The sequence below is a fragment of the Salvelinus sp. IW2-2015 genome, linkage group LG26, assembly GCF_002910315.2.
Source record: "Salvelinus sp. IW2-2015 linkage group LG26, ASM291031v2, whole genome shotgun sequence".
Taxonomy (NCBI): domain Eukaryota; kingdom Metazoa; phylum Chordata; class Actinopteri; order Salmoniformes; family Salmonidae; genus Salvelinus; species Salvelinus sp. IW2-2015.
In genome coordinates this window covers 45406444-45421213 of record NC_036866.1, presented here as the reverse complement: position 1 = coordinate 45421213, position 14770 = coordinate 45406444, and the positions used below count along the sequence as shown (strand labels likewise).

General features: G+C 42.2%; 1 protein-coding gene across 1 annotated transcript; it reads left to right on the top strand.

The window, feature by feature from the left end:
* The first annotated feature begins 895 nt into the window (after nucleotides 1–895).
* On the top strand, nucleotides 896–13168 carry LOC111952420 (G1/S-specific cyclin-D1). The gene is made up of 5 exons (XM_023971066.3): nucleotides 896–1468; nucleotides 2692–2907; nucleotides 3299–3462; nucleotides 5981–6122; nucleotides 10248–13168. Exons 1-5 carry the CDS (start codon nucleotides 1271–1273, stop codon nucleotides 10401–10403), a joined length of 876 nt encoding a protein of 291 aa, XP_023826834.1. The 5' UTR covers nucleotides 896–1270; the 3' UTR covers nucleotides 10404–13168.
* The last annotated feature ends 1602 nt before the right edge of the window (nucleotides 13169–14770 follow it).

The window sequence follows — 14770 nt, the reverse complement described above, 5'->3', positions numbered from 1 at the left end:
TCCAATATTTTTAATTGTTGCATGTTGCGTTTCCATTTTTGTTCAGTGTATTAATACGTATACTCAAAAGGTAGTTATGTATACACAATCTGTATCAACAGGTGTCTTGTGTGACTCAGTTGGTAGAGCATAAAGCTTGCAACACCAGGGTCGTGGCTTCGATTCACCCGAGGAACATGTATGTAAAAGGTAAATCACAATTTTGCTGTGTGAAGTTTTCTATTTTGATTTCCATACTATTTCTTACTTTAGTTTTCATTGACTATGGTTTTCGTTTAGTTGAATAGTTTCTCTAGTCCTGATTGTTGCCATTTAGCCAAATAGTCCTGTTACAAGATATTATTTTGGCGCTTTTCATTGGAGTTTTACAGCTGGCGTATGTATACGCAAAGAACATTTGTTAATGGTCACAAATTAAAACAGATATTTGCCTTGCTATCATGACAATGAACACGTGTGCAGAGATAGAATAATAATCATCATCATCATCATATTCATCATCATCATCATCCTACTCAAAACAAACGGTATTGGTCGCATACACATATTTATTAGATGTTATCGCGGGTGCTCCAACAGTTCAGTAATACCTGACAATACAAAACAATTGTACAACTAATAACGCTATTATTAGCCTATGTTCCTCCTTCCTCTACTTCTTATTTTTGTTGGGTGGGTGGGGCTACTAGGCTTGTACTTGTAGGCCTAGTTAATATTAGGCAAAGTCCTTGTTGCGCATTGGTAAAAAAGAGGCCACACGAACAATAAGGGTTACATGAGTCCTCCAATCCAGCCACCGAGCATCTCTGCTTCCCCCACTGGTGCCTCGCAGTAGCTACAATCAGTCCCTCGCCTAGTCTACTGCCTCCAGAAACGGACCTGAGACCTCCCACTTCCAATAGCCCATACGCTGGCGGCGATGGGAAGGGACTATAAGCTTATGTGGAATAGCGTTCTAAAACGTGCCCCCTTCTTTGAGGCGGACCTCTCTTTTTGGGCCTCTCTCTCTCTCTCTCACTCACGTCGAAGCTGCCTTTGATCTGCTCCATAACCAACCTACATAACAACAGTCACGTCATTTCCCCAGTGCGCGGAGGGGAGGGGAGTTTATTGAGGAAAGCTGATCAAAGTTTGGTCGCCTCCTGAGAGCTTCGACACAGCAGTCGCAGCAGACAGAGGCAAAGCAACATCCACGGAACTTTTGGGGAAGCAATAGTTCAGACTCTCTTTCAGTCTCTCTGTCTTTCTCATTGCTCAAGCGACTGCCGGGATGGAACACCAGTTGCTGTGCTGTGAAGTGGAGACCATCCGGAGAGCTTACCAAGACTCGAACCTGCTCAACGACAGAGTTCTGCAGACTATGCTAAAAGCTGAAGACAATTATCTCCCCGCAACGAACTACTTCAAATGTGTACAGAAAGAGATTGTACCCTGCATGAGGAGAATTGTTTCTACATGGATGCTGGAGGTTTGTGCAAAAAACCCTTTCTAACAGATCCATAACATTCAATTATCTGAATCATGTCACTGGTCTATGCCCTTTGAAATATAGGCAAAATACATTACTACCATGCAACTATAACGATTGCTTGTCCTGTGTTGTTCATGTCATGTGTTTATTACATTAGTCACCCAGCGATAGCTTAAACGTTGGACTTAATTCGAGGTTGTCTGTGTGACTCATTGAGCCTTATTTTTACCTGACACATGCTGCAAATGACGCCAAATTTCCCCTCGGATTATATTCGTGTGAACAAAATGTTACACTTTAGTATTATTACCTTCTTAATTAATGTCAATGTACACGTACTGTATGCCGTCACTAGTGCCAGTATTCGCCCTCTTTGTTTTCTTGTGGTTTATAGCACTACTTTGTGGTTTAAAATGTGTAATAACCATGTCGCAGCTATTTTCCATATTAGTCACTGACCTCGGATGCAATTGAAACTTTGTTTCTGTTGTTAAGTTGCCACTTGATAAAGAAAATTTTGCCTACGTAACTGTTCTTAGAGTTGAAGCAACCGAACAATCAAAGTCGATTTGGGAGTTTCAAAGGGTCGCCTCTAAAATTGGTTAATGGCTTCTATCCCTTTTGAGAGAATGTAATAAAGGTGAACTATTATGTAAGACGACACATTGATTAACATTAACAGGGTAAAAATGTTTTCGTGGTGTGTAAGTTTATATTTTAAATTAATTTTTAAAGTTGCATGCTGTTATGCGATGTGTGCGCGTGCTGCTTGTCCAATTTCTAGCGGCTTACAAATATAGTTCATTTTGAACATTATTATTTTAGATATTCGGAATATGACACTTCTGTCCGATAAAAGAAAAGCATAATAATGTTTACATGCCAATGTTACATTCTAAAACAAATTTGAAATATTTAAAAATGTTTTTTGAAAATATGGCGAACTACAATACGGCTCTGCAAGCCATGCGCTTGCCTTGCAGAGATCAACCTTTGTGTCCACGAGCGAAATGTCTGTCCATTTTTATTTATTTATCCAAAACGTCTTAGATCTCCTTTACAGGCACATAATATGCATGTATATGCATGCGTGTATGACTCGTGTTATTGTTTGTTATTTTTGATAGTTTTGTAGCTTATGGAGATATAGGCCCATAGAGTGGATGTGTAGCCTATATAGACTGGATGTGTAGCCTAACTCGTTTCGCTTTTGATTCCAGGTCTGTGAGGAACAGAAATGCGAAGAGGAGGTTTTTCCCCTAGCTATGAATTTTTTAGACAGATATTTGTCTGTTGAACCCACGAAGAAGACTCGGCTACAGTTATTGGGCGCTACATGCATGTTTCTGGCGTCTAAAATGAAGGAGACCATTCCTCTAACAGCTGAGAAGTTGTGCATATACACAGACAATTCCATCCGGACGGGCGAGTTGCTGGTAATTTGACTTCCACATCATGTTCTCATCAGTTATAACCAACACATGTAGATTATGTTTAGGCGGTATTGTAAAATGTAGTATAGTGTTTTTGACATATTTTAACTGTGATAAGAACTATAATTTCTTATACGCGGATTCTTTTCAGTTTAGCCAAAGTTAACTTTGGGAGATAAATCATTTTAAACGAGAAAATAACTGAAATTCTGTAACAAAATGTCTTAAACCTACTTCCCCTAACATCAATGATTGTCATTGTCATGGCCCTGGCACAGTGGCAGAGCATAGGCCTGTGTGGAGCATGCCCACCCTCTAGTGGTGTGTTGGTTTCTTGAACCCTTGCAGGTGTCCAACTACATGCATTCTCTCTCTCTTCCTATCTCCTCTACAGCAAATGGAACTACTGGTATTGAACAAACTGAAATGGGATCTAGCCTCAGTTACTCCACACGATTTCATAGACCACTTCCTCTCCAAGCTACCCATCCATCAGGACACCAAGCAAATCCTGTGCAAGCATGCCCAGACATTTGTGGCCCTCTGTGCTACAGGTATGTACTGGAGTCCCACCACCACCTGCCTGTTGTTACACTGCTGACTGCTCTTCTGTTGCTGTTTAATGCTGTTAACTTAAAAGGAGGTTGTAGTCCTACATGTCCCCTGGGTTTCAGATGTGCCGATGTGAATTACTACTGTGAAGAGGGGTTTCCAAAGGCAAGCGGTTGAGTTGACGTTTGTCAACGGCATGATAACTCCCGTACTTGTGTAACAGTTATGCCGTTCTCTTTTGCCCTACACTTGATTTGAACCACTGGACTTGGCGAGGTTTGGGTTTTGGTGTAGACCGTTCTGGTAAATACAACGCAAGCTGGACACATTCCAGAAAAGTTGTGTTCGTTTGTGAACGGGCCCTGCGAAGCTGTCTGACACCTGAGCATCAGATGCTTCGGGAATATACTTTGACGTAGCTGCTGTTACACTGTCTAATTTCTACCCTTTGGACTAAGCTGAAGCAGAAGCCGGCACAATAGAAGGCCTGAAGCCAATAGCAAGCAGTTTTACTTAAGGTTATATTGAAGAGAAGTCCTGCTCTATAGGTTTCCGACCTGCACTGCTTTCCCTCGAAAACATTTGATTTGTGTTAGAGTAAGGCCCTCTGTCTTGTGGTAGGTCAGGGGGGAGACTTATCTCAATGCGCTGTTTGAAGTTAGTGCTTAATTGAATAGATTGAATGGGCCTATTGGCCTAGGCCCTGCCTTGTTCTGTTGTGCACTCTTGGTGGCATGGAGATAAAAAGGTCCTGGCCTCTCTTTTGGAAGGGAAGGGAATTAAGAGTGACTCAATAAGAACACTTTTAACAAATGTTCACTTACAGTAGTTAACTCCAATTGTATGAAAGAACAGGCAAACAGAATAAGGTAGGGAGGGAATGACAAGGGAGTGTGTGTGAAAGCATGTTGAAGATCCTGTATGTGCTTATTTGTGTTGAGTAATAGCTCAAGGCACTTAACGAGTTCTGACCTGCTGCCACATTGTCGGTATCAGGGGTGTGTTTTAACACTCTTTGATATACCTTTGTGACATTCATTTACTTCCTTCATCTTGCCAGCATAGAAGAAATGTATCCCCTTTTATATCTTCCTTTTTTTCAGAGACGGCGGAGTCTCTTGCCTTGTATTTCTCCTTGCGAGCAGCTGCTGGCTGGCATTCCTGCATTCATCTTGAGGGTTGCAAGCATTTATTTCCTTTCTCTTTTATAGGGAGGCTAGGATTGGGTAGATCTAGTGGGGATATGGGCCTGGATAATGGCTCTCTGGCTTGCCTTTATGCGAGTTCAATTAATCTCGCAGCGCTCTTCCTCAATCCTCCTCTCTAAGCTCTCTGTGGTGCAGGCCCTTGCAATGGGAGCTCACTCACAATGATGCCCCAGCCCCATACCCATTGGGTTTTGGGGGGGGGGGGGGGTGTAAAGGGGGCTCGTCTCCTAGACTGAGAGGCCCCCTAATTATATGGTAAAATTAATGGTCTGAGCCTGGTGATTAGACCTGTTGTTTCACACAATGTGCCTCGTCTGAGGAGCCCCTCTGTGTGTGTGTGTGCGTGCGTGCGTGCGTGCGTGTGCGTGTGTGAGCGCCCCTGCCTGGAGTAGATTTATTGTCTCTCTAAGCACTTGAAAAGAGGAAGTGAGACATGATCTTTCCAGAGAGGGTTCCAAGCCAAGCGAGTTGAAGAGTGATTTATTGCATACTGAGGCTGTCGAGAAGGGGAAAGGGGGTTTGGGCTTGAGGTGGAGGGGGTAGAAGAGGGTCTGGGGAGAATACATCTGCATTTCATGAGCTTGTCTCTTTCTCTCTGTGTGATTATCAAGCAGTTCTTGGCTGAATAGATCGTTTATCACCAACATCAGATTCCAGCAATATGTCTTACCTCTTATTTGATTATGTCATTTGTTGTATCTGCTCCTCCTTGCTCTTGACAAAGTTTTGTATGTATGCAAATTTGAGGCTAGAGAGAGTAGGAGGGGATGACGGCTATAGGAGTGTAATGGGGGAGGGGGCAGTGTGACTGGGACCTACAGCATAGCTCCTCAGTAGCAGTCAGGGCATACTGCCACATGTCAGCATGGTTTCTCTGTTCTGATTCTGTTGGATGCACAGTGTCTCTCTCCTCTCTGTCTTGCCATTATTGGTTGTGCCACATTACGCTGCCCCATCCCACTCGTCCCACCTCCTTCCTCTCAACCCTCTCTCCCTCCTCCACACTCCACCTCATCCCTCACTGCAGGGGTGTCATCTCTCTTTTGTTGTCGCACCCGTGTCAATGGCCTGAGCTGCCGCTCTGCAGCCAGTGAGCTGCCCCATTAACAAGGTTGTTGTGTGAATTATTTGTGATCAAATGCCTTGCTTCGGGATTTGACCTGTTGCCTCTCGCTCTTCCTCCTCTCTCTCTCTCTCTCTCTCTCTCTCTCTCTCTCTCTCTCTCTCTCTCTCTCTCTCTCTCTCTCTCTCTCTCTCTCTTCTCTCTCTTTCTCTCTCTTTCTCTCTTTTCCTTTTCTCTCCACCAGAAGTCAAAGTTCATTTGCCAACCCTCCGTCAATGATCGCAGCGGGCAGTGTGGCGGCTGCTGTCCAGGGGCTGAATCTGAAGAGCATGGACGATGCACTTTCATCCCAGCAACTCACTGACTTCCTGTCTCAAGTCATCAGAAGTGACCCGGTATGCAAGGACAACCAAGTCTCATGCAAAAATGTTGAATTTAAACATACAGTTTAGAAATGTGACTAGAGAGCCTAATATTGTAAAGGTGCAACCATTCTGCCTCGCTTTGCAATGGGCAATGGAATGGCCGTCTTTTATTTTCCACAGATTTCCAGCCTTTTATTGATCAGATTGCTATTGACTCGTGGGGGAGAGGGGGTGACAGTAGAACAAGAGAGGAGTAGTCCTGAGCATTAACCCGAAGTATCAGTTACCCGGGTCTCCCACGGGAGCAACCAACGTCTTAGACCATTAGAGCAAGAGGAAATTCCCTCTTGGGCCGAGGGCAGACACGGGTTTTGAAGTTCGTAGGCAGGGTTACCTCATCATGTGACCATGACTGACTCATGTCTGCTATACCTGCTATGTAAAAGAGCCCGAAGAATGCGTTATTGAGAAGGATAGAGAGCAGTTACTTCGCATGGTATCTCTACCTGAAAGTGTCAGTGTCATGATCTAAGTGATTGTTAGATGGTATTCAGCAATCATAAAAGTGTGCCTTATTTACTTTGAAGAACAACTAAAATAGTGATTTTGTAAGACAGCAGGGGCAGCAGCTCCATGGAGATGAGATGATGACTTGGAATGAAGTAGTAAAGTCATCAAATATAACAAGTGTGATATACACAACAACTGAAATATTTTGTTAAAGTAACGTGAATAAATGATGGTTAATAAGTGATGTAATGGGCAATCACTACCATCATGGGATTTTTTTTATAAAAAAATATTCTGTGTTACAGCATTCAACTCCCATAATGCATGTTGCATTTAATCTTTTTTTTTTTAAATAAGCGAAACCGGAGTCAATTTTGTCTTCTTTTTTTTTAATAATCAAACCCGAACCGACCTCAAAAAGTACTACTACTAGTATCACTCAGCGCTAGAGGAGAGAGAGAGAGAGAGAGATCTGAGAGACAGGGGATGTAGAGCAGCAGGTAGCCAGGTCATAAACCCTGTCTCTGAATGGATCAGGAAATGAGAGGCGAGCGAACAGTCCCTCACTCCGGTGCAGTCGACGACGACGTGCAAAAGCTCTCGCTCGTTGTCCCCTTTGTCAATGACGCAGGAGGCCAGGCTCTTGTGGAGTCCAAAAGGAAAGGAGGAAGAAAAAAGAAAGAGGCACCATGAATAAATGCACTTTCCTCGCAACTACAAAGTCAGTTGTGTATATTTGCATAACAAACACAGGACACAACTCAGTCCTAATGTCATATTTTAGTACCTACAGTGGCTTACGAAAGTATTCACCCCCCTTGGCATTTTTCCTATTTTGTTGCCTTACAACCTGGAATTAAAATAGATTTTTTTGGGGGGGTTGTGTCATTTGATTTACGCTAGTTACGCACTTTGAAGATGCAAAATATTTTTTCTTGTGATACAAACAAGAAATAAGACAAAAAAACAGAACACTTGAGCGTGCATAACTATTCACCCCSCCCCCCCCCCCCMMMSYCAATACTTTGTGGCGCCACCTTTTGCAGCAATTACAGCTGCAAGTCTCTTGGGGTATGTCTCAATAAGCTTGGCACATCTAGCCACTGGGATTTTTGGCCATTCTTTAAGGCAAGACTGCCCCAGCTCCTTCAAGTTGGATGGGATCCGCTGGTGTGCAGCAATCTTTAAGTCATACCACAGATTCTCAATTGGATTGAGGTCTGGGCTTTGACTAGGCCATTCCAAACCATTTAAAGGTTTCCCCTTAAACCACTCGAGTCTTGCTTTAGTAGTATGCTTAGGGTCATTGTCCTGCTGGAAGGTGAACCTCTGTCCCAGTCTCAAATCTCTGGTAGACTGAAACAGGTTTCCCTCAAGAATTTCGCTGTATTTAGCGCCATTCATCGTTCCTTAAATTCTGACCAGTTTCCCTGTCCCTGCCGATGAAAAACATCCCCACAGCATGGTGGTGTTCTCGGGGTGATGAGAGGTGTTGGGTTTGCGCCAGACATAGCGTTTTCCTTGATGGCCAAAAAGCTCAATTTTTGTCTCATCTAACCAGAGTACCTTCTTCCATATGTTTTGGGAGTCTCTCACATGCCTTTTGGCGAACACCAAACATGTTTGCTTATTTTTTTCTTTCAGCAATGGCTTTTTTTCTGGCCACTCTTCCGTAAAGCCCAGCTCTGTGGAGTGTATGGCTTAAAGTGGTCCTATGGACAGATACTCCGATCTCTGCTTTGGTCTTTGTTGCCTCTGATTAATGCCCTCCTTGCTCGGTCTGTGAGTTTTGGTGGGCGGCCCTCTCTTGGCAGGTTTGTTGTGGTGCCATATTCTTTCTATTTATTAATAATGGATTTAATGGTGCTTCATGGGATGTTCAAAGTTTCTGATATTTTTTTATAACCCAACCCTGATCTGTACTTCTCCATACATGTGTCCCTGGCCTGTTTGGAGAGTTCATTCATGGTGCTGCTTTCTTGTTGGTACCCCTTGCTTAGTGTTGTTGCAGACTCTGGGACCTTTCAGAATAGGTGTATATATACTGAGATCATGTGACCGATCATGTGACACTTAAATAAAGCCCGCCTGTGTGCAATATAACTAATAATGTGATTTCTGAAGGTAATTGGTTGCACCAGATCTTATTTAGGGGCTTAATAGCAAAGGGGATGAATACTTTTGCAAGGCACTGTAATCTCTCATTATTTCAAAGGAATGTCCAAAATTATTATTATTATTAGTATCATTATTATTATTATTATATTGAACTAAAATATAAACACAATGTGCATCAATTTCAAATGTTTTACTGAGTTACACATTCATATGAGGAAATCAGTCAATTGAAATAAATTCATTTGGCCCTAATCTATGGATTTCACATTCCTGGGAATACAGATATGCATCTGTTAGTTACAGATACCTTAACAAAATGGGCCTCAGGATCTTTTCAAAGTACTTCTGTGCATTCAAATTGCCACCGATAAAATGCAATTGTGTTCATTGTCCATAGCTCATGCCTGCCCATACCATAACCCCACCCACCACCATGGGGCACTTTGTTCACAACTTTGACATCAGCAAGCCGCTCACCCACACAACGCCATACACGTGGTCTACGGTTGTGAGGCCGGGTGGACGTACTGCCAAATTCTCTAAAACAACATTGGAGGCGGCTTATGGTAGAAAAATGAACATGCAATTCACTGGCAACAGCTCTGGTGAACATTCCTGCAGTCAGCATGCCAACTGCACACTCCCTCAAAACTTTAGACATCTGTGGCATTGTGTTTTGTGACTAAGTTTCACAGTTTAGAGTGACCTTTTATTGTCCCCAGCACAAGGTGCACCTGTGTAATGATCATGCTGTTTAATCAGCTTCTTGATATGCCACACCTGTCAGGTGGATGGATTTTCTTGGCAAATGAAAAAATACTCACTAACAGGGATGTAAACAAATTTGTGCACAACATTTGAGAGAAATAAGCTTTTTGTGCGTACGGAACATTTCGGGGATCTTTTATTTCAGCTCAAGAAACATGGGACCAACACTTTACATCTTGCGTTTATATTTTTGTTCCGTGTATTGTTATTATTTTAATCAAAGGATAATATCTAAGTATTGTGTAGTAATAGAATAACTTCTGAAACCTTCCTCACCCACTGGTCTGGCTCTAGTTTCTACAGGTCTCTTTGATCCAGGTAATAAGAACCGTAATCATTAGAATGAGGTCCCTAGGGCTCTCCTTCCACCACCTGACTGAGGGTCTGCCCCTCTTATCCTTCGCCCAATGAATTGCTTTTGCTCCTATTGTTTTGGGTCCAGGAATTGGTGCTAGCAGATTTGGTTTCCAGTCTTTCTGGATGTATTCTCTTCCACCTAATCCTCACACAGTCACAGCCCTTCCCACTAGAGTGCAACTCTGCCTCTGCTGTTCCGTGTGTTGTCGCCGCTCCTTAAAGCCTACACAGTATACCATTGGTACCATGGTCATACCCTTCTAATACTGCATATGCATACAAAAAAGCCACCTGTTAGACAAATGTCCATGACTGTAAGTGGTCCTTGTTGCTGAGAGACGATCCAACACTAGTCCTTATGTCATCACTAACAATGCCTCTCTCTCCCCCCCCACTATGCAGGATTGTCTACGGGCGTGTCAAGAACAGATCGAGTCCTTATTGGAGACCAGTCTCCGTCAGGCACAACAACACACCGTTTCCACGGACACCAAGAGCATGGACGAGGAGGTCGACCTGTCGTGCACGCCAACGGACGTTAGAGATGTGAACATCTGAGTTGGACAGCCTTTTCTGGTGCTCACTAAGCAGAAGCCATGGATGGAGGATTGGGCTTCGGGGAGAGAAGAGAACGCGCTGATTGACACTGTCTCAGCAGCACCACTCCCGCTGACTGCGCTCTCACCTACTCACACCCCTGTGCTCGTAGCATAGGGTCTGGCCTGAACGTCATGTCTGGCTCCTAACAGGTGCTGTAAGGGATCAGCCAGGGCTTCATGCGTACACATGCTCTCTGTCCCCTCACTGGTTTGAGGCAGCATCAATCGGGCATGGTTCTCATTATGTATTTTAGACAAAACAAACTTGAATAAGAATAAAAAAAGAAGCGTAGTGCTGTATGTACAACAGAATAGACAACTAGAATAAGAATAATGAACTAGGTATTTTTGTTGTTGTTTGGACAGATTGAGCATGATACACCTGCAATTTCTCACGTAAAACGCTAGTCCTGAGTTGTTTGATGACATAGGCGTTTTGTGGTGTGGTAAACCCGTTTCTAATGGAGGGGCGGTTTTTGTTGTCCCTGGTTAGTTTGGTTTGGCCATGCTTGCCTCAACATTTAACCAACTTTGAGATGTTGTTTTGAAAATCAGTCTTCTAATCTCCTCTTTTTTTTTACGGAGAATGTAACCGTACAATGTTAATTTGTTTAGCGTACTTAGGGCTCTCTTCAATCCATATCGCGGAAGTTCAGCGTTACGACATGATTGAAATTTAAAGGCAATGTTCCCGCGTTGGCAGAGACTGCATTGGCTGTAAACTCTGCGTATGTCGGCTTAATCGGAAATGACCTTTACATTTCGATCGCGCAATCTGTAACGCTTCAGCGATACTAATTGAATAGAGCCCTTATTCAATTGTCATCAGAGGTCTGTGGATTACCAAGGCCTCTGTCCTAACCGCTAACCCACTGCTTTCCGGAGACAGCAAGCTAACCAGTGAAGTACAGCTACTTCAAAATATCTGCAGGAAGTCTAGATCATATTATACTGAATGCTTGCAACATTGCATTCTGCCACAGAATAATTAGCTAGCCGTCCTGTATGTTCTCTCTATGTAAGCTAACGTAGTCCACAGTCTTTATCGAATTGTAATTCTGTCTTACTATCTAAAAACCATTCCATCAAAAAAGCACTTTGGGTCAATAACTCCTTACTGCCTATTTTGAGAAGAACCATATGGGACATGACTAAACATAATGGAATGGTTTGGGAACAACGTCAGTTTCTGGGATGAAGAGTGTTTCTAAACATGGTGTTATGTGGGAATGGCAGGACATATTAGGATGTTTTGGGCAAATCGAATCTATTTGTCTAGCTAAAATACCTGGACCCCATCTTTCCGACATCTTAGTAGTAAAGACGGTGAAAAATGGTGGTCCCATCCACGCAAGAAGGCACCTGTCTACCTATTCTCCTCATGACAGTTGATAACAGACTTTTCTAACTGCTTGAATTGCATCTGAGGCTTGTAATTTGTAGTTACACTAAGAACTATTTATTGCAGAATATTCTCTTTTCATGATGACAGAAGCTATTTCATATATATGTGAATATTTCCAAACATTCAATTCAGAGTTGCAATTACATTTTTTGCAAATATGTGTAATTTCATCCAATCAAAATACAACTTTTTGGCCCGACTTTGAAAGGCATGTGAAGTAAAACTACACTCAAAGTATTGCTTTGAAATCATTGCGTTGGCTTAGTGTACTGAATGTTAAGGAAAAACTAGAATTCAAAAGAGGAATGTCTCAAATCTTCCCTTGTCATCAAATGAAAATTGAAAAGGCTTTTAAATAATTTTGCACAAATTCAAAGATGTCTTTTGCGTATTGTTGAAGCTGGAAGAAATAACTGAAGTTGCTATGGGGAGGGGAGTGATGGGGGGAATAAGGTATGTGGGCAAACGGTTTGATTGTACAGTGACAGATTTTTTTTTGTTAACACTCCTAACAACAAGCTGCTATGGAGGAATATTCCCAGCAAAGTTTCATGACTTTAAATGAAACGAAAATGAAAAGAAAAACCATCCTTTTTTTCTCAAAGTGTTTGCTGCTATTTTGTGGATATTTGTAATAGTTAAATGTCAATATACTGCCATGTAATAGAATTTCTCATAGAAAATTATGATATTATTGACATTGTCATTTGTAGTGTATTGGTATGCGATCCGATTTTTCTTACTATGTTTTATGATTTCTGCTCTATTCCAAAAAAGAAAAAAAGAAAACGTAAAAAATAGAGCTCCTGTTTCCTTCACTATACCTCATGCTACAGACAAAAATATCGGATTATTTCGTCTGAGTTTTACTTTAATTCTGACTGTATCTTTTTTTATTTGTCTGTCCATTTTGAAAATTTAAATACTATTATCCAAATGGGTCCTTCAGGGAGCTAGTAGAAAGCATTGATTGAACCTGGTGACATAACAACCAATCTGATGTTAGAAAGTTGTTATAACTAGTTTAAAACACCTTTATAACTCCTTTTTAAGCTGTTTCATTAAAAGAGACTATCCCCCATTAGGCCGTTGATGGCCCTTATCTATATATATATATTTATAAAGCTTTTGTACAAATTGAAAACAGATTTTTGTAAATGGCATGTTTACCTATTAAGCCATAGGTTGTTTTCTGATAGCGATTTAACACCATTTTGATAAAAAATGTACCTCATGTCATCAGCTCGAAACGACCAGAGACATGATGTTATCAATCATGTGTTTTTGCTGCACAATAAAAATAAATTTAAAAAAAATAACCCTAAAGACTACTGCATCTTTTCTCTTCGTGGTATGTTAGAGTGTTCCATATGGAGGCAATATTGTTGGTTTTGCCTCAACATAAGTGAATACTTTTCCGGTCTTTGTGACCAAAGTCAAGTAAATACATCTGCTTGGATATGAAGCTGCTATCCAGGTCCTAGTCACTTTGATTCCTACCTAGTGGGGAAAATGTGTTGAAAAGACATCAGGTTGCGTATGCATGTGTGTATGTAAGGGGGGTGGGGGGTAAGAGACTGAGAGGGAGAATTGAGAGAAAGGAGCGAGAGAGGAGAGGGACATAGTACATTCTGTTTTGTTATGCATGGAATGCTTTTGAAGGGAGAATTCTCTATAGAGGAATAGAAAGGCTGAAACCCTAATCCTTTCCCACAGGCAAGGACCTCACCAGGATCGGGATTTTGGGGCTTTAGCCCCGAATGATTTGTGGTCAGCCCTGAATCCTTTGCGCTGCTGCGATGGTGTAAAAATAATTTAGTCAGCTGAATGCACCGCTTAGTTCATAGAGCCGTGGTTACGTGAAACTCACAAAGTCACCCAACCGTTATAATACATGTAAAGCAATTGCTGTGTGTTCTCAACTACTTTATCATTTCAGCACCGTTTTCATTGGGACAGCGCCATTGCGCCAGTGACGTGAAGTGAGGTTGGTGGCTGGGTAAGCACTGGCTATTATCAAAGCCAGATTTACTGACAAATAAAGCTTGATGTAGCCCATGTTCACCATACAACTGATAGCGCCAACAACCAGAGTGAAATAGGCTGTTAATAACCGAAATTGACTTTCTTTTTTTTTACACCAAATGAAAATACCATTGAGGCCAAGATACACAAACCTTTAATGTTTGCATATTTAATATCATCTGACAAAATTACACGCTGCTCAGCTCAGACATGTAGACTGATGTAGCGTCCACAATTTTTAGGCCTTGAGACAATTGAGAGATGGATTGTGTATGTGTGCCATTTAGAGGGTGAATGGGCAAGACAAAACATGTAAGAGCCTTTTAATGGGGTATGGTAGTAGGGGTTCTGGTAGTAGGAGCTAGGTGCACCGTTTTTTGTCAAGAACTGCAACTCTACTGGGTTTTTCCACACTCAGCAACAAACCACCCTCCACTACTGGCTTGCCTCTGAAGCTAAGCAGAGTTGGTCCTGGTTGGCCCCTTGATGGGAGACCAGATGCTGCTGGAAGAGGTGTTAGAGGACCAGTAGGAGGCAACTAGGGCAGTGATTGGGGACATTTCCCTGTGTAGGGTGTCCTCTTTCAGATGGTACCTTAAATGGTTGTCTTGACTTATCGTAGGAGTGTTAAGGCCGGTGTCCTGGCTAAATTCCCAATCTGGCCTTCATAACATCATGGCCACCTGATCATCCCCAGCTTCCAACTGGCTCATTCATCTCCCCTGTAACTATTCCCCAGGTTGATGCTGTAATTGAGAATGTGTTCTCAGTCAACTTACCTGGTAAAAAAAGTGTTAAATATATATTTTTTTAAGTATCAAGAATGTTCCACCACCTAAAGGACATCCAGCCAACTTGACCCAACTGTGGGAAGCATTGAAGTCAATATGGGCTAG

Excerpts from the sequence above, each read along its gene's own strand:
- LOC111952420 (XM_023971066.3), top strand. The coding sequence starts at position 1,271 with ATGGAACACCAGTTGCTGTGCTGTGAAGTGGAGACCATCCGGAGAGCT. Across the intron at positions 1,469-2,691 it reads TTTCTACATGGATGCTGGAG|GTCTGTGAGGAACAGAAATG; the intron begins GTTTGTGCAAAA and ends TTTTGATTCCAG. Across the intron at positions 2,908-3,298 it reads TCCGGACGGGCGAGTTGCTG|CAAATGGAACTACTGGTATT; the intron begins GTAATTTGACTT and ends TCTCCTCTACAG.